At 37.7% G+C, this 26,867-nt stretch overlaps 1 protein-coding gene across 2 annotated transcripts; it reads left to right on the forward strand.

The window, feature by feature from the left end:
• The first annotated feature begins 2,990 nt into the window (after window positions 1-2,990).
• On the forward strand, window positions 2,991-25,356 carry LOC121862304 (glycerol-3-phosphate acyltransferase 4-like). 2 transcript variants are annotated; one of them, XM_042360445.1, is made up of 6 exons: window positions 2,991-3,183; window positions 5,382-6,336; window positions 8,196-8,311; window positions 14,217-14,325; window positions 22,608-22,795; window positions 24,986-25,356. In XM_042360445.1, the coding sequence occupies exons 2-6, from the start codon at window positions 5,590-5,592 to the stop codon at window positions 25,161-25,163; spliced, it is 1,338 nt and encodes a 445-aa protein (XP_042216379.1). In that variant the 5' UTR covers window positions 2,991-3,183; window positions 5,382-5,589; the 3' UTR covers window positions 25,164-25,356. The 2 variants fall into 2 exon arrangements, with proteins under 2 accessions (XP_042216379.1, XP_042216380.1); XM_042360446.1 differs by having other exon boundaries at window positions 3,014-3,084.
• The last annotated feature ends 1,511 nt before the right edge of the window (window positions 25,357-26,867 follow it).

Consider the following 26,867-nt stretch of genomic DNA (forward strand, 5'->3'; position numbering starts at 1 on the left):
TAAGGGCCTGTGCTTGGTAGCGTGACGAGAGGAGGCTCGTGAGTATATGTAATGATAGTATCAAATAATAGGGAAGAAATAACGATAGATACTGTAGGTAAATAATAGACACAATATACAAATACAATATTTATTTAAACATTAAATGGAGGTAGGAGAAAGAATATATGTGCCAACAGACGAAACCTGGTACTATGCCCTCAGGCTCAAAATACTCACACCACTACTGGGTGGACATACTCAATAACACATAAACTCTTATAGTAACTTAGCACCATTAAGACCAGGGGCAACTGCCACTACAACACTCAGTCGTCAGGAGCGATACTCAAACAACCGCTATGGGGTCCCGCCACCATGGGGGTACTTTCCAACGAACTCTGAAGATCCCAGTGGAATAACACCACCACACAAATAGCCCTATTGAGTTAGACACTCATCCACCAATGATGGGGGCTGGGAGTTGTGTGTGGCTTGGTGATCCAGGGTCACCTCGTTGGCCGAGCGTTAGGGTCAGACGGGCCAGCTATGGGGCCCATAGGTAGTACTGACGTGTCTGACGGTCGGGTCTCACGAAGATAACTGATCCTACTGGACCTCGAACATCTCTCCAGACATAGTGGATACAACATCCACGCTACAGACACGGCCTAGGCTGCGTTAGGGACCTGTATGGGTGAAGTGGCGAGCACTTACTAACGGTTGAAATGCCCGCGGCACCCTCACTCAAATTTGGTCAGGGAGTCCACCTACTTCTATTTCGATGAATTACTTTACTGTACACTCTAATTTGAAACTGAGATTATGAACTCAGTTTCATCCCCTACTATTATCTTCACTAACAATGCTCTGACTGAGCTATCAAAAGCAAAATCAAATTGATTACAAAGGGTTGGATGGCAACAGGTCCCAACATACAGCGTCTTGTTACGAAATCCGCGGATTATATTCAAAGTTTCCTTCAGACAAAGACGGCCTCTCGATGACGTCATAAAGGAAACAGAAAACGGGGGACGTTTCCACTGGGGAACTCAGAAGGTTTTGTGGACGTTTGAGCGTAATATGAATCCTTAAGGGTTTTAGGTTAGCCGTCATCACGATCATATCTAGGTTGCCTCACCAATTGCAACCACAGTTGCTATTTCAAATTTTGTCATTACTAAGGAATAATGAAGTCTCGGGTGCATTCTAAGATTGAGAGAAAACGGAGAACTCAGGCGTCCTGAAGTGATGAGAAAACGTACTCCTCAGATGGGTAACTCCAATAAGAAAGCATAGCTACATGTTTTGTGGACTATTGAGCGTAATATGAATCGTCTGATTTTACGTTAACTGACGTGTATGACCGTGGTCATTACAAGGGGGCGAGGCTTATCCCCCTGCTTTTGTCTTAGCCTCCTCACATCCTGAGGGGTTGATGGAATCTTGAGAACCTCCGTGCAAATATTTTGAAACTGCATTTAATCGTGTTACCTTACTCTCAGTTCCCTCCGCCTCTCTCAGGGACTCCAAAAACTATTACTACTGTACATTGTTCCTACGCTGGAAACGTTCCCGTTGTTCCTCCTCTCCCCTATCAGTAGGTATGCTAGTTGCCATCTCTTTATCACACTTCTTCAGAGTCCCTAGCTGCAGTATAACCTTTTGTGATCCTGCATTACTCTCCACCATCCCCCGTGGCCCTGCTAGTGCCTCAGCATAACTCCTCTTAGCAACCACCTCCATTCTATCGGCTACTTCCTCAGTCTTAGCAAGGATCTCTTTCCCAACTTGCTCCAGTTTGGCAACCAGCAGGGCTCCTGCAATTGTGTGTAAATGAGGCAGAAAGTCAGATCAGCAACCTGGGACTTGATCACAATTTTCGTGATGCCATATGACAGCAGGGTCAACCATTAGACAACACATTATGCTTCCAATATCTTCCCAGGCTGTAGTACCTCCCTGTTTGGTAGCTGCCTATCAGTGGCGCACCCAGGGGGGGTTTCCTGGTTGCCCGGAACCACCCCCCCTCCAGGTACTGCATGGTGCGGCCAACCCATACCTGACCTGGCGACACCTTAGTAGCATGAAGGTTGGGTCAACTTACCTGACCTCACCCCAACCCACGGTAACTTCCACCACCTCTGCCATTCCCCTGCACCTGAATGCACTTAATATACAGCACTGCCAGACAGTGTGAAATATTGAGATTTATTTATTTTTTCATTTTCTCATCTACATTGTACATGCTCTGCAGAAAGATCATTCAGTGGACTGAAACGAATAAAAACAACACTCGCATCAACAATGGGGAATGAGAGACTGACAGGCCTGACATTCTGCACATGCACCGAGATATACCAGTGGATATAAACTAAGTAATTGACACATTTGCACAGAGAAATCCCAGGAAGATGAAATTTGCCAATGTACTTGCAGAAAAATAAAGGCAATGTATTTTACGGGTGTTCAAAAACTGTTAAGCAGATTCTATGAGCTCTGTTAGTGTTCAATGTTAGTTAGTCATTATATACAAGTATTAAAATGCTTAATGATTGTTCCACATTCAGTACGGTAATAACCATATTATCTACTCTATATTTAGTGCAGTAAATTCATGTATTTTAAAATTGTGTAAATAAAATATTTTAAAAAATCTTATGACTTCTATTATCCTGTATTATAAGTATATATACAAAGATGAGGATGCTAAATTACACCATCTTCAACCTCAGATTATTTCCTAAGATTCAGTGCAAATGACGTCAAATATAAATAGGAAAAAGTAGACCCTTACACCCAGGGGTTTCCAAATTACTTTCAGTACAAACCCCCCTTCTACTCAATTTCTGGGTGCGCCCCTGCTGCCTATCTACCTACAGTGTGTAACAGAGACGTGACCGATCGCCCAAGCTGCTAACGAGCCGATCAGTGGTTAAGAGGATAAAAGTAAAAGTATGTGACAATAAGAGTCAATTCGGTCAAGAGAATGAAGCGACCATAACGCACGTGTAGGTGTGACGTCAGTGGAACAGTGTTGAGCAGTTTGTTGTCTTGAGTGCTTGGTGGATAGTGCATTCTCCTTCCTCCGCTTTTTACAGTGGTGTATTATTTGGGAAAATTTTACAAAAGCATAGACATTTATAACATGCACATATGAATTCTAGGGAGTAATGTTGAAGTTATGTTATTGGTACAGAGAAGGTTATTAGTACTTGTGGTTGTACATCTGGCCGTTATGTGAACTTTAATGACGTGTACAGTACAATTAAATGGAGTTAGTTGTTATGATATATACTGTATACAGAACTACTTACTAGTATTGATAATATGTATTCTGTAAAATCGTCATATAAGTTTACAATCGGTTTGGTATGTATTTGTTGATAAATATGGTAAAGGTAGAGAACATTGTTAGCCAGCATTGTATTGTTAATAGTATAGAAACTCACTCTTCTACTGTTGTTTCATGTGTATATTTTTTTAGGTATAGCTTTTAATTTTGTTAGGCATTGGATATTTTGCCGTGACAGGCTAAGCTCCTACTCGTGCTATTTATCCGTGAGTGCGCTCTGGTTGGCTATTCATCCCTTACTGGCAAACAGAAGTTGTTTGATTTTGTTCATTTTTTCCACATGTACTTATCATTATAAAAGAGGCGACATATACTAGAACCTAATACAACGTGACCTTAATATTGGAAGAATAAGTACTGATAATGTATACAGCCTTAACAACATCAACCTAGAGAAGTCGACTTGTGAAAGAGACCTAGGGGTACTTGTAAGCCCGGACCTACAGCCTAGAAAACAGTGCGTTAATGTTCGAAATAAGGCAAACAGAGTATTGGGTTTTATATCTAGAAGTGTAAGTAACAAGTGTGCAGAGGTCTTATTGCAACTACAGTATATCTTGCGCTAGTCAGGCCGCACCTCGATTATGTGGTTCAGTTCTGGTGCCCCTATTATAGAATGGATATAAATTCACTAGAGTCGGTGCAGCGAAGAATGACAAAAATGATTCCGGGACTTAGAAACCTTCCATATCAGGATAGGTTAAAGAAACTTAACTTGCATTCCCTAGAAAAGAGTGCGGAGATATGATAGAAAGTATTTAAGTGGGTGAAAGGAATCAATAAAGGGGATATAGATAAAGTTCTTATAATATCCGAGCAGGATAGGACTCTCGAGCAACGGATTCAAGTTGGATAAGTTTAGGTTTAGGGAGGAGGAAGAAACTGGTTCACAAATAGGGTGGTGGACGAGTGGAACAAGCTTAGCAACTTTGTAGTAAGTGCGGGAACTCTGGAAAGTTTCAAAAGGAGGCTAGATAGATTCATGGATGATAGAGAGTGGTAGTAACTCTCGACAGGAACTGCCATGCACAGGCCAACCGGCCTATTGCAGACTCCTTATTTTCCTATGTTCTTTTGTAACCAACCAAAGAAACCTACCTAACCAATCAAGGAAACCTACCTAACCTTACCTAACTTCCTGGTCGGAGCGCACATCACCGTCATATTAAAGAGGAAGTACTTAGCCAATCAGAGCGCACTCAAGGTAAAATAGCATTAGTAGGAACTTAGCCGGTCATGGCAAAATATCCAATATGATTTTGTTATAACATTACTAGTTTTAATGTGGTTAGATAATTTGTTTTCAGTTTGTTATAATGGTATCTCTTTAGTTTTGGATATCCAGAGAATCTTGGGAATTAGGTTAAGTTAGGTATTCAAACTGTTTTTCCGATGGTTTTTCATGTGTTTTGAATGATTTGTACCTTCAAATCTGTCGGAAATCACATACAGTAGTTTGGATATATAAATACAGGGATGACCGAAGCTAAAATTTTTCCGTTATAACTAGTAGATGATGATGAAGCCCTGTATGTTTCTATTGTGACTACAGCACTGTACGAGGAAATTATAAATAAATATATCTACACAAGATAGGTATGATGTATTGAATACTAATCATAAAATCATGTACTGCTGCATACCATACTAAGATCAATAAAAAGTTTGTATATTTTTTTTTTTACTAATATACCTGTACTATTTATGAATGCATTCATGAATATTTTCATAAAGTATTTGTATTTGGAGTGACATTGTTCTTTGTACAGTATTCATATTTATATTCTTAGAAATTAGAAGTAGTTTCATTCAAATACTTAAACTTTTGTAGTCACTCCATCCTTGATACAAGTACATGGCACTTTCCAAACTGAATACTTGTATACATGTCAGATACTTTACTGGTATTTATAATTCTGTATGGGTGTACCTCATGCCCCTGATTTATTATGCTGCACTGTACTCTGTGTATGTGTATATATATTTGTTGTATGTATATATTAAATATACTGTATAGAATTTTAATTTTTCTTTGTTTCTTTTTAAGGTGCAGACTTGTTTGGGAACTCTTGTGATTGTAGTGCATACCTTGTGCGTTGTGGTGTGTAGGAAGTCTTTTGAACAATATATGTGGGAAGCAAGAACAGCATGAACTCCAGTGCTTTTTGACATGTTGCTTTTTTCTAAATACAGTATTAAGGGTTTTTAAACTACCTATACAGTAATTACCCATACTAAATAACACACCTGAAGTCATGGAACTACTGTGGAGAATACTGTGGTGGTTATATGCCTTTGTATTTCTTGTGCTGTTTTTATCAGCAACTGTCCACCATCACTTAGGTCTGCGTAAGCATTACATAAATTTTCTTTTGAGGCTGTTTGCCTTTGGACAAGAGCGTGTGGAACGTAAGCGTTTGTTACGCCCACACAATGAAGCAGATGAATCAGAATCTTCTTTAGATGAGCAAGACAGGCCATTAATTTCTGCTGATCATCCAAGAGCTCTGGGCATCAAAGAAGATATTAAAGGCTTCCAACTTGATAATGTATTGGAGTACATCAGTGCAGGAATGGGAGCCATCATGGAAGATAACCTAACTAAATCATTTGAACCAGAGCAGCTCCCTGCATGGAATCTCCTATCACGTACAAATGACCGTGCTTATGAATTTGTGTCTTTCCGATTGACAGTATGCTGGCTTATTGGCTTTCTTGTTCGTTATTTCCTACTGTTTCCTTTACGTATTGTCATTCTTCTTCTTGGTGTGTTGTTGTTTTGGACATGTATGGTAGCTATTGGAATGTTTCCTGCTGGCAGTTTCAAGCGCTGGCTTAATGAGAAACTCCTGGTTTTTTGTTTTGATTTTATAGCAGGATCGTTGTCTCTTGTTGCCACTTTCCACCATGAAGAGAATGCTCCAAAGGGTGGCATAGCTGTTGCTAACCACACTTCACCAATTGACTCCATGGTGCTGGCTACTCACAACTGCTATGATATGGTAAGGAGTATTTTTTTTTTATCTCCTAGCAATAATTATGTTGCCTTTATAGTTCCTCCACACCCCATGTTTATCTATTCCCCTTCTTTCTTTTTCTGCTTATCTTCTGTTTTTCTGTCTGTGGTCACTCAGTTAGGGTTTGGTTGGGGTAGGGGAGGTCAATCAACCTTTGGACAGTGCATTCCACAACCTCAATCCCCTACATTTCATTTCCACTCTCCACACCTCATCCCTCACACCTCACCCTTCATACCTCACCCCTTCCCCTCACCTCTTCCCCTCACCCCTTCCCCCCCACACCTCACCCACATACACCTCATCCTACCCCTACTCTGTGCTCCTCAGGCCCTCACTCATTCCATCACTAGACAATGTGATGAATGATGATTAATTATTTAACCATATGTAATAAATGTATGTTTCTTATTTTACAGTATATGTAATACTGTTTTGTAGCTACAGTATTCCATTGTATATGAGATTGAGCAAGTACCATTTTTGGTACTGTACACTCCTGAATACCTCCCTGGATCAGATATTTGTACATCTAACCAGTGCTCAATTTGCGGTGGAACATACCAGAACAGCGTTCCGGCACTTATTTTCCATGAATAAATTGTAGGTGTAATCAGTACTATGCATATACAGTAATTTCTTTGCAATATATCTGTACAGGCCTTGGTAATACCAAGTGCCTTGCCAGTTCCGCAGGCTCTGTCGGCTACTTTGTAGCATCCGTCTGGCTCACTAGAGTTCCACCACTTCATATTTTACAAATTAAGCACAGGTCCTGACCATCCTCCTTAGACCAAATCCTCACACTCTTGATTGGTGACTGATAATTTCACTCACGGTATTTTCACTGCTGGTAAACTCACTCCTAGAATTATTTTGTCAATGTGAAAATACAAAAAAGTTTTTAATGTTATATAATGTAGGTTGGTGTAATTCACTCCCAGCACTGTCATGTATAGGACAGTATTGTGATTACTAAATTGATATACTGTACAGTACAGTAGCTGTACATGTATATCAATTAAGATTGAATTTAATTACTTTTAACTTTAATTTAAAAAACAAGTAGATCTGAATATTTTTCAATACACAGAAGATGGATCTATCAGTGACATGGAAGTGTTGCCACCTTTAGGTATGGCCTAACCTGGTGAGTGATTCAGTTACTGCTGCCAGGTGAGGTCTGAGGGTTGGTCTTTCAACCATGCCTCGCCTTATCAACAGCACCCAGGGAAGGGGAAAACATGTACTGTAGATGATATGAAGTACAAAGTACATACACAAAGCACAGAAAATAAAAGCCTATGAGACCAAGACTTATTGGCTTGAGGGAGGCTCTACTGTAATCTCTCCCCAAGAATTTTCTCGGTAAGTTGTTGCTTGTTACAAGGAACGGCTAATGATTTGTATCTCTTAAAAAAAATTGGTAGATGTCACTTTTAATGTTGATACTTTTTTCTATAAAGATCACTTAATATAGATAAACTGTATTTATTTACCTTAATAAATTATTTCAAGGAGTGAGTTTACTGGGAGTGAAATGCATAGGAAATGAAATTAACAGGAGTGGAAATACTGTATTGTACTGTGAGTGAAATCTCCTAGTACCTTCTTGACCATCCGCCTTGGACCAAATACATTACTGCTATAATCAGTCAGGATAAAGTAGATACAGTATTTGGTATATAGCATTGCAATACAGTAATAAACTGTACCTGACCATTCACTTGCCATTGGTCATTAGAAGGGGTTTCAGAATCAATCCCCCATTATTGTTGACTATTTTTAATCATATTTTACCGCATACAGTACTTACTTGAATTCATATTTTATTAATTTCACAGGTTGGCCAGAAACATGATGGCTTTTTGAATATATTCATGTCAGCACTGAGTCGAGCTTCCACCCACATCTGGTTTGAGCGTTCTGATGCCAAGGATAGATCTTTAGTTGTAAAGAGGTAAGGTTTAAAAATGTTTTATTATAAATCATGCTCTTAACTTAAAAGATAGCCTTTTGTTCCTTGCCCATAGTAGCCACTGTTGGGCAGTTTTCATGTCTTTTTTTACATTCCACAAGATTTTTGGTGTTTTTTTTTTACCTTTCATCCTAGAAAGGCCACTCACACCTTATTTCCACACATTATCTTTCTGTGTTTGTTTGACTCCACTCTTATGACTGGGCTAATCCTCATCCTTGGAAAGTGCTATGATAACATAAGCTACCAGCTGCCAACTTCCTTGGGGTTTGGTTTAGACTGTATCATACTCTGTTGTATGAAAGGTAAAGAGTGAATCCTTACTATGCTTTTACTTACTTTGTTTTGCAAGTGTATATGTACGTATATTGCATCCTTACTAGCAGGTAACTTGTATGAAGGTTTAAGGGCCCATCATACACTGGCATTGTGATAACCTTTCACACTGCTAAGTCTTACTCATTTTGTTAATTGTTTTTTGCCAGTTTTGATGGCTTGGGAGCTTACTGTCAGTCTCACCACTGGATTACTGAAGTCTGTTTATAATATCTTGTAGGACTGATTGTGTACTGTATTCACTTGTATTTGATGTTGAACATAGAAAGGTCCAACGCTCTTTCCTATGAAAACATCCTTGACGGAATATTAATGTTTACCTAAAATTCACACTGCTCCCGTTTATAGGTAACAAATATCCTCCATCATTCACTGGCAATTTCAAATTACATTATACAGGCTATACAAGTATGTGTTATGTTTATAGCTATTTTGTACTAATGAACAATGTTCCTGTTGATGTACCTTTCATAACTTATGATTTGTTAGTTTGTGTGCTCCATCTTAGTTGAGCCCAGTTGGTAGTCTGGCTCAGTATTTTGGGTCACCCCCTTGGTTTGAAGGGAAGTCTTCTTGGTGGCAGTGCACTTAGCTCTCCCACCACACTTAGGATGGTTCTGAATTCTTGCCTGGGCCTTCTTTCTGTCCTGCCTCAGGAATTAAAGTGACCCCTGTTACAGGTTACTTCAGGTTTAATGGCATAGTGGCCCTGCTTCTTCCTGATAGGGTGGTGTTTTTGTATTTGTGCTTCATGGCTGTGTATTTTGAGAATTACTTCCTTGCTATACTGTGGTCTACAGTACATCCCTGATAGTTTTATTGATTCACTCTGAACTTAAAGAACCACATCTGCAGTGATTTCCTCCTCATGCTGTGATATTGCCTATGATAGGCTGACACTCTTGTAACATAAGTGTTGTACAGTATGGAGTTACCTGTGAATATATGCACACAGGCTCTTTGTGGTTCCCAATAAACCCCAAAGCAATGCTGACTGGTGGTAATCTGTTTATTTTACTTATCTATGATGTCTTTGCTCAGAATCAAAGATTGGAGGTCAAAGTTTGCCCTAATAGTATAAGAGAGTCATGACACTGTGTAACTAATTCTTCATTTAATAATTATGTAAACCAGGTTTGCCACGCAGACATTCGTTGATTTACAAAAGGATTCTGTTCCTCAAAAGCATTTTAAAAATTCAGTTTTTTAAATCAGATTGCATTTACCTGTAGACTCACAATATGAAAGTTGAGATACGTTCCTACGAAAAAAACTTCCCCAGAGGTCTTAAAGCACTGGGAAAAATGTTTTTAATAAGAATTTTGTTTTAAGCAGTAGTGCAGGTAATTATAAGCCAATATTAAGCATAATAATTGAAATGCATGGAATGGAAGAAACAGAAGTTACAGAGACACTTTTCTACAAACTCAGGTAAATGTTAATTTTACTTCTTAAATAACAAAATAATGAAAATATCATTGTTTACATAATTCAAATTAAAAACTACATTAGATACTGTCTATTTAGTTGAGAGTTCCCTAAAAATGAGTTAAATGGGTTTGTTGATGTTCCAGAAGCTTCTCACATGGTCAATGTGAGAACAAGTACAGTATGTACAGTACTTTACATATAGCATCTGGCATAATTTATCGTATCTCAAATCTTTGTTTTAATGTTATTAATGTTAATTTCAAAACCAATGGAGAAATAATAATAATAATTTATTGTTACAAATACAGAGTAAAGTACAGTATATATATATATATATAATGTAGATAATCATGGTACTGTATTGGGTTGTTTATTCAATTTGACAATAATTAATGAACCTATATTTCTGGTAAATGTTGTGACTCACTACAAGCTTCTGGAATGTCAACAAACCATTTAAATCTCTTGAGGGAATTCTCAACTTCTAAATAGACTGTATTAAATGTGTTTATTTTTATTTAAATTATGCATACAACGAAGTTTTCTTTGGAAATTATTCGGGACGTGACTGACTGCTGTTTTTCATTAAAATGGTTTTAAAAATACCCTGTTTTCACTGATTTTATTAGGAGATACTGTATTATGCTGTGGGAAAGTATAAGAATGGGTGAAATCATGTGCTAACCTAACCAAACTGAACCTATCCTATATCTTAACTCACCTACAGTATATCTAGAAAAGTAAGCATTTGCCCAAGAAAATGAATAGAAGTGAAAGTAATCAGCGTACAAAACTGTGTCTAAAAACACCCTCCATAATTACCGAACTGCTGACGGCCACGTCTCATATACAGGTTGTACCTCCCTAGTCCGGCATTCTGTGGTCCGGAACGATTTTAGTTTGTCCAATAGGTAGATAGGCAGCTTTTTTTTTTCTTCTTTTTTTTTTCTTTTTTTTTATTACTTATCTGAATTATTATTATTATTATTACAGGATTATTAAATTTTTGCCCCTCAAGCCCCAATGTGGGTCAGTGACCTATGCCCGGGTGGGCTAATCCCCGTAAAAAACAACAACAACAAAGCCGCGGGAAATTAAGGTTTATTTACATCCGGCAGTTCGGCTGCTCTCTCTCTCTGCTTGTCTATACAGAGTACAACATTTAACCCTTCAATATATATGAGCAGTAAATAAGTGTTGCTTTCATATTCTTATGTAGAGTAGTGACGATATGTTTTCACATGTGCGCACTTACATACGCGCAGTCTCACTTTTTTTTTACCATTAATGGTTAGCTACTTATATTGTTCCATTTATTAACATTAAATAACATTACAGGTACTTCAAACAACCATATTAATTTTTTTACATTAATTTTACTACAGCTACAATCAGGGTCTTATTTTCTTTAGTTTTATATGTAGAACCAATCAGTCACTGGTTTTGTAAGCTTTAACAAAAACAATGCCGGCAGCCGTCTCGTATCCTCGTGTGTTTTAATATTCCATGTATTATTAATAAATTGTAATTATGCACACAAACATTAATTCAATAAAAACAAATTCAGAAACATTAATTAAAATATATATGAACAGTAAATAAGTGTTGCTTTCATATTCTTATGTAAAGTAATGACGATGTTTTCACGTGTGCACACTTACATACACGATCTCTCTTTTTTCTTTACCATTATCGTTAGCTACAGGTAGTTCTGCTATAACGCGATAATTGTGTTCTTGTAAAATATCGTGTTATAGAAAATCGCGTAATAGAAATAACAGGGCTTATGGAGAAAATAGGGTTAGGTGCAGATTACTACTCGAAATCGAAAAAATTTAGTATTTAGCCTAACACAAAGGATAGTACAGTCTAAATAAATGTTACATTCATTTCTAATAATGAAATCATACAGTAAATGTAACACTTTACTTGATGGGGGAGAAGGGTGATTTTGAGGTTGATAAAATCGAGCTTCTCTTCAAGTGTTATATCCTTTCTTTTACGATCATCACTGGGAATTCTATCACCAGAACGCTTCTTGTTGATATTCTTCTTTACTATATTCACAGTTAATACATTACCACAAAATTGGAGAAATAGTAAGCAAAAATCGCGTTATAGCAAACAAGCGTTCGCGTTATACAAATATCGTTCCTAATTCATAAATCGCATTAGAGCAAATTCGCGTTATCAAAACACGCGTTATAGCAGAACTCACTGTACTTCTATTGTTCCATTTATTAACATTAAATAACATTACTTGAAACAACCATATTAATTTTACTACAGCTTCAACCAAGGTCTTATTTTCTTCAGTTTTATATGTAGAACCAGTCAGTCACTGGTTTTGTAATCAACGAAAACAAAGCTGGCTCATTTCCTCGTGTTTTAATATTCTACGTATTATTAATGAATTGTATTGCTCATTTTGCTCACACAAACATTAATTCAATCAAAAAGACTTTCAGTAATAAACAATAATGAATCTTTTGTACATAAGAGAAATGACGCTGTTTACAGATTGTGCACGTCGTCTGAACGTTGGTGGGCCGTTCAAACCCGTCGAAATTCGAGTTTCCGCCGTCAAAATTTTTAAATGTGTTGTTTTTTTTGTGTGTTCAAATAGAAAACATCGAATTAAAAACTCGCGAAATTTGAGAAGCTACTGTACGACATTTAACCCTTCAATATGTCTTCAAAGAGACCATGAAGCAGAGAAAGTGGTGCTAGTGCTTCCAAGCCAAGTCACTATCTATCTAGGAAAAGGGTGAATTTCCATGGTCCGGCACCGGTCAGGTCCCGAGGTTGCCGGACTAGAGAGGTACAACCTGTACTTTATTAGCCTTTTCTTTATTCACCTCTTGTGTACAAATGGTCTCTCCGTGCTGAATAAGATCATTTGGTCTTAGCCAAGTAATATATTGAAAGTGGCATCCTGTAATGAATGGGTTAAGAAGTAAAACAAATGTGCAACTGAGTTTGTGTGTGTGTGGAAGCATCACTTGATGTATTCTACTGTTGGGTTGGGTATCGTGGATGACCTAGGACCCAGGAAATCCGCAAAACCAGTTTGGTCGTGGTCCCAAAGGTCTTAGACTTGAGGGTCAGTACCTGTACTTCTATTTTTAGCTAAAGTAAACCACTCTTAATACAGCACAGTACTATATGTTGCTTTTACAGTAGTTTGTCTTTATACAGTGCACTCACCAAGTCTGGGATGGCAAGCTCTGAAATGCCTGTGTCTTTTGATGGTGCAAAAAATTACAAACAATTTGAGGATTTTTTTTTTCACATAGATCAAAGTATGGTATAAAAAAAATCACCAAGATTTTCGTTAATTGGAAACTGAATATAACAATTCCTTTACTTCAATGGTCAACCTACCAGAGGAAAAACATGTCTGGTAGACTCCTGTGTTTAGAATAAGATAAGTGCACACAGTATCTCATTGGCACTGAGGGTGGACCGAGTAGCAGTGTTACTGGAGTTTAATAAGTTAACCCCTTGTGTATGATACCACCTCTGAGCTGAATGAAATAATCTGGCTTTAGCCAAATTAAATGTTTAACGTGGCGTCCCCGTAGTGAAGAGGTTAGGAGTGGATGTTTTTATTGGAAAAGATTACACCATGTAATGACCTAATGTCAGTGTTTACTGCAAGTGTGTTGGTATAAGAGAGCCATCTTTCCTGGTATGTTGTGTATCTGGCCACACACACACACCTGTAGTTCAGTTCATTGCTTTCTACAGGTGTATCATTGTGGGCAAGGTCCAGACATGAGATTTCTAAGATGTTATTTGTGAAGCCTAGGCTATTATTGCAAGATAAGGATTATTCTGACATATGATTGTTCAGGCTGTTATAGGCTGTGCTTGTTTATAATGAAACTCGTGGTAATTCACACCTCAGGATTGGTCAGGCATATACATAATACTTTTTTTTGGATGTTTGTTTGTTTTTTTGTTTTTTTTTCATATCCACATTTGAGCCATACGAGTGCATTGTCTTGGGTTGTTGCCTCTAGAAGCAGTTGGGATTTGACTCAAGATATATTACAAATTATTATTTAATCATAGGTTGGGATATTAGTTCTTTTACATATCTTGAAAATATTTTCAGGTTACAGGAACATGTTAATGATGTTAGCCTACCTCCCATCCTCATCTACCCTGAGGGTGTTTGTGTCAACAACACTTCTGTTATGCAGTTCAAGAAGGGAGCATTTGAGGTAGGTCACTAGATCACAATCCTCTCTACTTTTGTTTTCATCTCTGTGCCTTTGATGTTTAGTTCCACCCACAACATGAGAGATGGCCACATGTGAGATTGTCTTCATTAGCTCCGTATCTCAAGTACAGTGGTCCATCGGTTAACGAACTGTTTGATTAACGAAATTTCGGTTTACGAATTAGCTCCCATAAGGATTTTCAGTTCGGTTAACGAACAAAACTTCGATTAACGAAATCCTTACAACAAACATGTTTTGTTGTGCGCATCAGCTGATCAGCTAGCTCACCAATACAGTAATTGGTTCTATGTTTACATTCGTTTCCAGTGAAGTAAATATCAAAAAAGTTGGTTTCTGTGTTCCAACTTATGTATAAATCTGACTGAAGAACGTCCTCAGAAACGGAACCCGTTCGTAACCCGGGGACCTCCTGTATTCACTGGTTGGTGATTCAACATCATTTCTTTATCCTAAGTAAAAGAGCACGCTAAAATATATCTTGATTTAGCTATAAAAAGTTATGCACATTAACCCCTTTACAGAGTGCATTGGTTCTAATGCCTTCTTCATGTTTCATGATACTTTCTGCACTGTATATTATCAATATGTTAACTAAATTTCAGAATGACCAATATTTTTAATGTAAAAATGCAAAAATATTCAAGAGCACAATAAAATTGATGTTCACTCCACTGTAAACAAAGTTAAACTGAGAAGGGTTGTTGGGTGATTCAATCAGCTGATGGGAGCACAAAAAATGTTCCCTGTACTGTCTATATTATCAATATGTTAACTAAATTTCAAGGAAAAAACTTTTTATACTTGCTAACTGACACCAGTGAAACAGTTGCTTGATATACAGCCCTTTTGGCACAAGTACACACACCTCTTTGAATATCATCACTTAGAACTGCTTATCAGTCGTCATTTTCATCAATTTAAATAAAAGATCTCTATAAGAAGTGGAAATCTTTAATTCAGCACTCATTTTATACACCTGGTCACCTCCACGTCTAGCGGGCTGTAGTGTTTACATTCTTTCTCTTGTTTTTGTCGGTATGACAACGACGGGAAATATTTTCCAACGGTAGAAGGTAAGCAAATGTAAACATGTATATCAATGTGTAAAGAAAACAAAAAATCTTTATTTAATCCTTAACCCCCGGGTTAGGGTGCTGCTGGCAGTACCTCCCGCTGGGTTAAATCGTGAAAAAAAATCAACTTTTCCAAAAAAATTAAATTAAAAATGGCTGGAAAATAGGCGAACGTTCTAGAACATCACCCGGGGCCTAAGGGTTGAAAAAATAAAGTGAAAAAGCAACTCTGTAAAAATCAGTTGAATTAAAATTTTTGGTGTGAAGAAACAAAAATTTCTGAGCTTTGAGACCAGGAGACAACCTTTCGCTATTTCTCAATAGATGGCGCTGCCACACCACTGCCATTAGTAAACAAACCGCACAGCAGCAAGGGTTGTGTAGCTACAGCCGTTTATTTTTTTTATTTTTTACCTACTGAGTAAGTAAATAATTGTATTTTTTGCAGTACAGTATATCAACAATATTAGTTAAATCAATTGTTTTATATGTACTGTAGTATAGAGAATACTTGTAATTGCTAAGTACTGTAATGAGGTAACAGTCTTTGTAAGGGGCTGATTTCAGTTGACCCTAAGAAAGCATCTGCTACAACCCATCAACTAGCATCATGGAAGATGCATGGTAATTTTCAAGGTACTGTATATTGCAATAAAAAGTGCGTCTTCTATGCCGCAAAATACGGTAGTTGTAACTTAAGAAAATTGTACCCTGTATGTTATGTTGCTTAACCACGTAATTATATTCCCAGGTATGGAACATTACCGTATATCTCAGCCTACAAGACGGAATTTGAACCATAAAAAATGAGCCCAAAGTTACGGGGTCATCTTAAGCACCAGAGATAAAATTCTTATCTCTTAAATATTGCGGTTTAGCTGTCAAGAGTGGTGATGGAAACATCGTAAGCCACTCACAAGGTCCTAACACTAATTATTTTATACTGAAACTTACGTTTGGGAAGCTGGATTAAAATAAAGATTACCGGAATATTAAAATAATAAAAATGTATTATAAATCTGTCTAACATACCGTAAAAGAACAATATACCCCGGTAATAAACACAGCTGCTATTATCACCCCCCCCCCTCCCATTTGCCAGTGACAAGAAAGGGAAAGTGACCTTGACTGTGACCGCCTGTGGCTATTTTTAGCCGTCCTTGTGTTCGGAGGTGGTCAGTAATGTATATCTGTATATTTACTGATCATAATACTTATCTCCTATAAATAATTCATTTAAAATTTATTTTTTTACAAAGAATATTCAGTAAATGACTGTTTTAATTCTTGAAACTACCAACAGTGGTAAATTTAGGATATAAATGATGAACAGAAGTCACGTCATGGATTCGGAGTTTGGTCCTTAATGATCACCATAAATGTCTGGTCAACTTCACCTACCAGGTATAATGGTAGCCTCCCTTTTTTGCAAAACAAGTACAGCTAGACCCCGACTTATAACGGGGTTAGGGACCTAAATCCAGGTCGTAAGTCCGAATGGTCATAAGTCCGACATAGATATAAAAAAAAAACATTAATAAAAAGTCTACAATGAAATACAGTACAGTAAAAGTAATAAATAATGAGGAATGGATACAGTACAGTGAAAGTAATAAATAATGAGGAATGGATACAGTGTGACTGAGCACTTACTGTACCTTTAATGTAGTCAGCTGAATGCACATGAGGCCCCCATAATTTTCTAATTATACATGGAGACTACATTAACTGGAAACGTTTCGGTATAGAAAATGCGTGTGTCATTTGGAGAGAGAAAAAAAATGAAAAAAAAAATGGTCACAACTGCGGCGGTCGTAAGTCCCGACGGTTGTAAGTCGAAGCAGTCGTAAGTCGGGGTCTAGCTGTATATAATTAAAGAAAATACTTGCAGTGTGTTTAATATATTACAGTATATTATTAATAAATAAATAAACAAATAAATTGGGAAATCTATTTCAAGTAAATGGAAATATTTTACTCACACCGACATTAGTTCCAGTTAAATAACTGACGCTTAAGTGAGTCACTAGTGTACACCAGCCGGTAAAATTTGATGCCAATACTTTAAGTGAATTGGTCTTTATTTTAAATAACCAACCATAAATAAATGCAAAAAGGAAAAAGATCAAAGGTGAGAAACATTATATTGTATGTATGTTGTGTTGTCAAAGGAAGAGAAACAATTGAAACTCTGCAATTGTGTGTAAATGAGGCAGAAAGATAGATCAGCAACTTAAGACTTGGTCACAATTTTCGTGATGCCATATGGAAGCAGGATCTACCATTAGACAATACTGAACATTATGCTTCCAATATCTTCCCAGGCGGTAGTATCTCCCTGTTTGGTAGCTGCCTAAAAATTTTAGTAATATTACTTTGATACAACATGATAAATTAGACAAACAATGAAAATAAACAAACAAAAGTTATTTACCAAGACCTTCTCTCTGAGAACAGAGGGATGGAGGGGAGATAAGACGGCTATTTATAGCCCGTCTTTGTGTAGGAAGTCGACCACACTATAAATATTTCATTTAAAATTTATATTTTTTACATATTGTGTAATAAATGTATGTAGTAAGTATGTACAGTAATCTTTTTCACTCAAATCCTAATGAAACACTATTGAATTAGAATACTGTAGCTGGTGTAAACAGTCGGAACAGTCCCACCACCTATTGTCTCTCGTGAAGCAAGCTTATAAATTAAAGAAAATACTTGCAGTGTGTTTAATATATTTCAGTATGTTATAAATAAATAAACAAATAAATCGGTAAATCCATTTCAAGTAAATGAAACAATTGTATTCGACACCGACATTAGTTCCAGTTAAATAACAGAAGTTTAAGTGAGTCACTAGTGTTTACACTACACCAGCCGGTAACATTTGATGACATTACTTGAAGTGAATTGGCCTTATTTTAAAAAACCAAGGATGTGTAAACAGCACTGGTCAATGGGATGGTTGGTAAAGGACTACTGGGTCAGTAAGCTCCCAATGGTAAGTGTCACATTTGGGGTACTGGTCTTATACAGCGAATAGAGCTCAAAAGCGACTTTTTAAATGGAAATTTTGGGGGCCATCTTTTCACCCCGTCGCCTTGTAGGCCGAGATATACGGTAACCCTTAAGCCCCGGGTTAGGGTGCTGCTGGCAGTAACCCCCCCTCCCCCCCGCGCAGGGTTAAACCGTGAAAAAAAATCCAAAAATAGTTTTAAAAAAATAAATAAAAATAAATAAAAAAATGGTGGGAAAATAGGTGGACGTTCTGGAACTTGACCCGGGGCGCACTAGTCGGACGCTCTGGAAAGTCACCAGTGGCCTAAGGGTTAAACTATCAAAGAAACATGTCACATATTAAACATGACAGAGTTGTAGCCTGTTTTGACAGTGTTTACTTTTAGGCTTCACAATTATGTAATACATTTTCCTTACCTGTTTTTATAATAAAATACATATAGCAATACAGGTATATCCATATTTACTCTAAGGATCCTCATATATACAGCATATGTAATGACTTGGGGTCGCACTGGATAGGCGACAGTACTAGAAGGGGTCGCACTGGAAAATGCTTGCGAACCCCTGATATATACAGTAAAGACCAGCAGGATTGCGGAGGGTGTTAACTGATGACAGCACAAGTTTTCAGCTCATGACTGGCTTGATCATGGCAGTTTTATTGGGCACATAAATACTATTCAATTTTAGCTTTAGCTAGATGATATACAGTACATAGTTTGGTACTCTGTGGGGAAGCTTCAGTGAGGTTGTTGTAACATTGAGTCTCAGAAAGGTAGATGCCTATTGTGTACAAGAAACTAGCTGGAAAGAATGAGCTCTTAGGTTGATTATTGGTAAAAATGACAGCCAAAATCTTTTCTGGGTCAGGTAGTGTAGTGATCCTGATGGCTGAAAAGTGGCTAGAGAAAGTGCTAGAAGTAAAAAGATTAAATGCAAGAATTCAGTAACAGTTCAGCATATACCCCACAGATTGGACTAAATTAGGAAGTATAGGACAAATTCATTGTTGAGTTGATACATGTAGCATAAGAGCATGATGAAAGGGTAATCGTAGTACAGGTATAGTGTATATAGTACCATATTTTATTTATTTACAATATATTGTACATGTGCAGTGGTGTTTGCGTAAATAGATGCAGCTATGTCTTTGTCCATGCGAAACGCGTAGTTTAGACTCTCGAAAAGCTTTCCCCAGCACCTTGAAGCATTCTAGGGAAGTGGGATAGTGTCTGTCTGTGTGAGTTAAGTAGTTTATTCTCTTGGAAAAATTCCAGGATGGATTTTTTCAAGGGATGAAAAGTTTGTTTCAATATGTGGAAATCTCTCATTCCCAGAAGAACTCTACGCCAATTATTCTGGCTAACGGGGATATCACAACACACTTAATGGTCAAACTGTTTCCCCCTGGACTACCTTGCCTGGGTCCAGCCCTGTTGCCAATGACATAATGCTCGCAAACAGGAATTGTCAAAGGTCCCGCCTTAATGCATCTTTGTGGCAAGGTTAGGGAGGAGTGGGTCATTGGGTCACTGAATGGTGGTCTAAGTCAACCTCAGTTGACTGTCAGTTCAATAACTGACCATTATGTAAACATAAGGGAACAAAACTTTATAAAAATACCATATTTATGTTACTGGTTATGCCATTATTAGAAATTGCACTTTACCCATAAACCAGCCTCCCAAAAATGCCAACTTGAGTAAAAAACACCCCAAGAACCACCAACCCGCCTCTGTCAAAATTTGTCAGCTAACCATACTTAAAACTAGACCAATTTGAAGTGAAACCTGCCAATCTGGCAATTCTACTAATGGGTGAGAGGCTAACACCATCTTGGAGCAATTGTCAGAAGCCACCACAAAGGTGCTCGGCAAATACAAAACATGGGAAATTTTAATTGGGCTCATTCAAAATATATTGCAACAGTTACAGTATATCCAGAAAAGTGTGACCCTCTGTCCTGCACCTGTTGTGGGACATGCCTGCCAGGAGTTATTGTGGCCCAGCAACTTAATGCATTAACTCTTACACTATTATTAACCATTTCCACCGCTCTCAACCTAGCTTAAAAACAAAAAATATTAATAATAATTTCCACACACTTGTTCTTGGAACAAACAATTTCTTTCTTTCCCTGCTCCTTTCTAACTTCACATGTTACACAAGTGATCTATTTTGCAAGGCACATTTTTCCCCGCTGCACCCCTAACAAGCCTTCTCTCTGATTTCCTGAAAAATATGTAGTCAATCTCGGTTTTTGTACCACCTGATTTGTATTTAATGAGTCACCTCACCATATTCATAAACAATGTGTTGCATACAACTACTCTCAGTTCACACCCAAATTCAATTACAGTGATACCCCGATTTACGAGGTCAATTGAACCCACAGGGTACCGCGTAAAACGAAAACCGCGTAAATGGAATAACAGAACATGTGGGATTAATTCCAATAGAGACTGGCCCGACCCCCAAACTCCACTTTTTCAGACACAATACCTACGTTGTAGTAAAAATAACTTCTTAATTTTATGAAGGTATGCACACACAATTAATATTTATTAATTGTGTGTGCATACCTAATATTATTGATATTTCGCTTAATTATAATTAAGCGAAATATCAATAATATTAGGTTTTTTAACACTTGCATTAGTAGAAAAGATGGCTGGGCACACGGGGATGGGGGGTTGGTTCCGAGGCAGAGGGCAGATTATTGGCCCTCACCTGTATCACTTGTATCAATTGTATCACTATCCACCACAGAGGCTTGCAGGGCCTCTTTGTCAAACCTCTCAAAGTCCATATAAGTCCATATCCTCACTATCACTGACTTGGGCCGGTGTGGTGGGTGGCGGGTGAAGAACTCGGCAATGTTTTGATGACTGGGCGACCTTGTGCGCATCCTGCCTGCGCTGCTTCCCGCGTATATGAATAGATGCACCGCGTAAAATGAAATTCCGGTTCTGGCGAGGTACCGCGTAAATGTAGAATCGCGTAAAGCGAAACCGCGTAAATCAGGGAATTACTGTATTCTTAAGCCTTCAGTGTTTCTTGTTCCAAATCCACTTCCACCATGCACACCTTCATAACCCGATGTGTGTTCACCAATATGACTGATTAGGTCATCACCCAGTACCATAATGTACAAGTCTATCACCCCAAGTGAAATGGACCAGTATGAGAAAGATTGGTAGCTGGTATGGAAGAGTGGTAGTGTTGGAAAAATTTTGATTACACCAATAGACAGCCAACAAATTCAGCATTAATGTGCTTCCCTTTTTGGACGTCCATAAAAAAAACTTACTTAACTCTCATCAGTTCATCCTGGGCTACCATGAATAGCCTGCATCTGTGTGATGTTAGGGTCAGATTCTGAATGGAGAAACCTCTCACTCAGCTTATTTCACTGCAAGGTTAATCCATAGAGAAGCTAGTCTCATCTAGTTAGGAAACTCTTTACAATGGTACTGATTCCTCAAGTCCTCAGTTTTCAAATTGATTCCCTGGGGTAACTCTCAGCTAGTACTGTCTTCTTGTTTTAATCCCATTCCTAAATTGTAGCCTTGGCATTGATAAGTGGCTGAGTGGTCTCCTGGTGTTTGGTACTATTCTCCTTCCAAGTAACAGTATGAGTTTTCCTGCAGTAGTTTAGTAAAGGTGTAATACTCTGCAGAGCTCCCTGGAATATTGTGTGACCCATGTACGGTAACAGCACAGTGGGATTCGTCATTTGAAAATTTTATGTGGCAAATTACAAAAGAAGCATATCTACCAGAATCACCTTCCTCTTGGTTTCAATAAAGTTTTTTAACATCTCCAGTGGGAAGTGCTACGACCCTCGTTGGTAAACATTATGAAATACTTGAGGCTTCCAAATACAAGTACACAAAATTTACTAAGTTTGTAGTCCATATAACCTTAGCATCTTCTCACTATTGAACACCTGTGCTAATTGACAGTTGCTGCCTCCACTATGTGCCACATGGCATGTTTTGTTAGTTATTTGGTATGATATGGAAAAGTTTGAAGTAAGGTTTGTTGTTCAGCATTTCCAAAACTAATCATATTATGGAGTTACACATTATGAAAGTTTTTACTGTACTGTATCGGTAAATTGTAAAACTATGTTGTGCCTAGCCTAATGCATTTTATCTTTTGCAGATTGACAGTGTCATTCATCCAATTGCCATTCGGTTTGATGCACGGTTTGGTGATGCCTTCTGGTGGCAAGACAAGTTCTTCCATTATATCTTGTACATGATGACTTCTTGGGCTATTGTCTGCAATGTTTGGTATCTGCCGCCCATGAAGAAAAAATCTGGTGAATCTGCCATAGCGTTTGCTGATAGGTAAGAACTCATGAAAATAATATGTACTGTATACGATATTTATATAGGGGTACAGGTGTATAAGATTCAGAAAATAAAATAAATACCTGCACAATTTATATGCAGGTATTTGTTAACATTATGTTATCAGTCTGTTGCTAGATAAAAGAATTTTCTGTATGCTTGTTTTATGTTTTGTTTTGAATCCTCCTCATCTCATCTTATCATCTGGTACAGTGGTTCCCGAAACATCTGCTTTTTCCCAAATTATATATTAACTACTCATTTTCATCACTTACCCTTGAAACTGAAGGTGTATGTTAACGATTTGTGCATTTTTATATAATAGGCATGAAATTTAGCTCGACGATTGCTTTCTGTGTGTAACAATCCTAGATACCTGTACAGTATAGGGGTATTTTCAGCTTAATCTCTTGCCTATTTCCAAATGGTCTCCCAAAAATCCTGGTCTCTAGCCTGAGTTAAAAGTGAATGTAAAATGGAGCCAAGGGCAGATCCAGGAATATCAAAAGGGTGGGGGAATGTGGCGAGTGCAGCGAGCTCACCCAGCTGGGGTGTTGGGGGCACTGCCCCCTCCCCCCCTTTTTTTTTTATCTGGCCAATATCATAGGCATTTTGAGGCCATTTTGAAGCCATTTGCACTTGATATTAGGAGATATTCTGAGGTAAATAGTAACTTACTTTTTACTATTCAAATATACCTGAGTACAATACTGCATTAAAGAAAACTTATGAGAATTTTCTGATGAAAGGGGGTTCCCCCCCCCCCGGATCTGCCCTTGGGAGCACAAAGCAGATGAAAATGTAAAGTATTCACCAAAAAAATTTGTATAGTAGAAGAAGAAAGTGGAAGGGAAAGCCATTTATGGATTTACAATTTTTTTTTCACTTTATAAAATGAGACCTGAAACAAGAATAGAAATTGAAAAACATAGAATTACTGAACACTTTACTTATAAAATTGATGGTTTCAAATGAAGGGCATTGTAGCCAACTATCTGTATTACCTTCTCAGTAGCTGTTCCAGCTTCACCTCTCCCATTACCAACACAGTCACCATTGCAGGCCCACAAAGCATTGCACAGTATACAGGTACTCCTCAACTTACGGCCACCCGGACATACGACTGCCACAGTCGTATAAAATATTTTTCAAATTACGTATTTTCGAGTACCGACGTTAGTGATCGCGCTGTGTACTGTGTACTGTTTGTATTTCACATCTACATCCATCACGTGATCCAGCTTCATTGTTTTTCCACAGAGAGCTTCTTGATGGACAATGCAATTGACAGCCAGAACATCCTAGTTAGAATTATCACAGTGCACATGGTTCTTGATGAGCGTCAAAGCACCATTTTCTCTTCCCATCATTGCTGGTGCTCCATCTGTTGTCAGCCCAGCAAGCTTACTCCACAATAAATGAGGGACTCTTCTAGTCATAAAATTTATTAAAATAGCCTCTTTCACATAACTGCCACAAGTCTGATCATGAAGACTTTCCAAAGCTAGCAAGCAAGGTTATCTTCGTGGATACTGAACTTATCTGTGATGCCCGGGACACAGAAATCCTAGAAAATACTGTTCCTGTGTGACACTCACCAGTTGATTTGCCAAAAAATTATCAAAGACAATTTAGATAAAAAAATGGCTTGATGAAATATGCAGCCATAGTACGATCTCAAGCGAGTCTGGTATTCCTGAAAATGTCAAAACATTCACTGTTTCCAAGACTGAAATATTCTTGTTTGTTCTGTAGTTGTTGTTTTTACCAATGAAGGACATGCTATGTACAGTTTATAAGTAAAATAAAATTATATATGTTTAATCAATTGTTTGCTAACTGTGTGTTCATGGTTAGAAATGCCCATTTTAGAAGATTTAAACTGTATTTACAGTATTTGCAGAGGCTCTTAATATTTTCTCAAGAGCCTCATGGATCAGGTATTTTTCTTCCTAGACCATGAGTTTGACACCCCAGTTGTAGAGTGTCAGTAAAGTTTTTTGTAATTTATAAAATTTTTGGATCCTACCCTGTAATTTGTGCCCAATTTTATTCCACAACTTGTACACTTATTTTTTTTTTTTTTCAGTATTTCCTAAAATTGTCTGAACCACAGGAGTTTCTTGTTCATGGAAATCCAATTAGGGAGATTCATTGTGTATGTACTGAACTTTGTCTCATTCACAGAGTCAAGGCAAAGATTGCACATCAAGGAGGCATGATTGATCTTACGTGGGATGGGTTCCTGAAATGTAACCCAGTGAAGGCAGAATGGAAGAAACGCCAGCAAGAGGAGTTTGCAAAGCATCTACAAACTGAGAAAGAATTGATAACTGCTGAACCAGTGAAAGACAAAGAAGAATAGAAACAGAAACCTCTAGCAAGTGATAAAAGACTTGTTTTGTCAATAAGATGTGAGCTAGCTATGAAAAGAATGAGATATTGCACAAGTTAGTAGAGAATAATCAAAAATATAATAATAATAATACAGGTTGATAATCCCTTATCTGAAATCCTTGGGGCCAGAGGCATTTCGGATTTCGGAATTTTTCAGTTTTAGATTTTTTTTTTTTTTTTTTTTTTTAGCCCACCCGGGCACAAGTTACTGACCCACATTGGGCCTGGGGGGCGAAAATAAAATAATAAGTATAATAATAATAATAATTCATAGGTTTAGGTCGTGTTTCTCACTTTTTATCTTTTTTTTCATTCTTGTATACAGTGAACTCTCACTTTACACGGTCAATTGAACCCACGGTGGCCCGCGTAAAGTGAACAACATAACATATAGGATTAATTGAAATAGAGACCCAGCCGACCCCCCAAACTCCACTTTTTCAGACGCAATACCTACGTTGTAGTAAAAATAACTTCTTAATTTTATGGTGGTATGCACACACAATTAATAATTAAGAGAAATATCAATAATATTAGGTTTTTTAACACTTACATTAGTAGAAAAGATGGCTGGGCACACGGGGATTGGGGGTTGGTTCCGAGGCAGAGGGCAGATTATTGGCCCTCACCTGTATCACTTGTATCAATTGTATCACTACCCACCACAGAGGCTTGCAGGGCCTCTTTGTCAAACCCCTCAAAGTCCATATAAGTCCATATCCTCACTATCATTATCACTATCACTGACTTGGGCCGGCTATGGTGGGTGGCGGGTGAAGAACTCGGTAATGTTTTGATGACTGGGCGACCTTGTGCGCACCCTGCTCGCGCCGCTCTCCGCGTAAAAGGGTATACACACCGCGGAAAGTGAGCATTCCGTGTTCGGCAGAGTACCGTGTAAACGTGGAAACGCGTAAAGTGGGACCGCGTAAAGCGAGGGTTGACTGTATCTTTATTATTATTATTTTATTACTACAGTATTATTGTTATCATTATTAATTTTATTATTATTATTATTATTATTATTATTATTATTGTTATTATTATTTTATTTTGGTGTATTTTTTATTAAAAAATTTATTACTGTGAATAATAATTATTATTATTACTATTACATTTTCGCCCCCCCCCCCCACCCCCCCAGGTCCCAATGTGGGTCAGTGATCTATGCCTGGCTGGGCTAATCCCTGTTGAAAAAAAAAAATTGCTCCACAAAAAAAACTTTCGGTTTTCAGAGCTTTTCGGTTTTCCGAATTTCGGATAAAGGGTTGTCAACCTGTAATAATAAAAAATGAAGCTCAATGAATATGAAAAAGATGGCTTCTTTATCCATTTTAAGAGAGTAGTTGAAACATAAAATGTTTCCTTCTCCCCACTCTGCTTCAAACCAGTGCCTCACTAAGTGTATACTGTAGTTAATTAAGCTTAAGTAAGCATCAAGGATAGTACAGTCCCTCATCTTGTAAGTACAAGACAATACCCAACAGTGACGAGCCGGCACTTTTTAAAAATAAGAAATGGTACATCACAGTTTTTTGACTGAAAAAATGCATAACATCACCAAATATTGTTGGATTTTAATGAACAAGGTCTCACTTCATAGGTATTTTACCATTGATTATGGGTAGGGTAGTGTAAAAGGGAAAATATGGCCACAAATGCAGCAACAAAC

The sequence above is a fragment of the Homarus americanus genome, unplaced genomic scaffold (assembly GCF_018991925.1).
Source record: "Homarus americanus isolate GMGI-L3 unplaced genomic scaffold, GMGI_Hamer_2.0 scaffold31037, whole genome shotgun sequence".
Classification (NCBI taxonomy): domain Eukaryota; kingdom Metazoa; phylum Arthropoda; class Malacostraca; order Decapoda; family Nephropidae; genus Homarus; species Homarus americanus.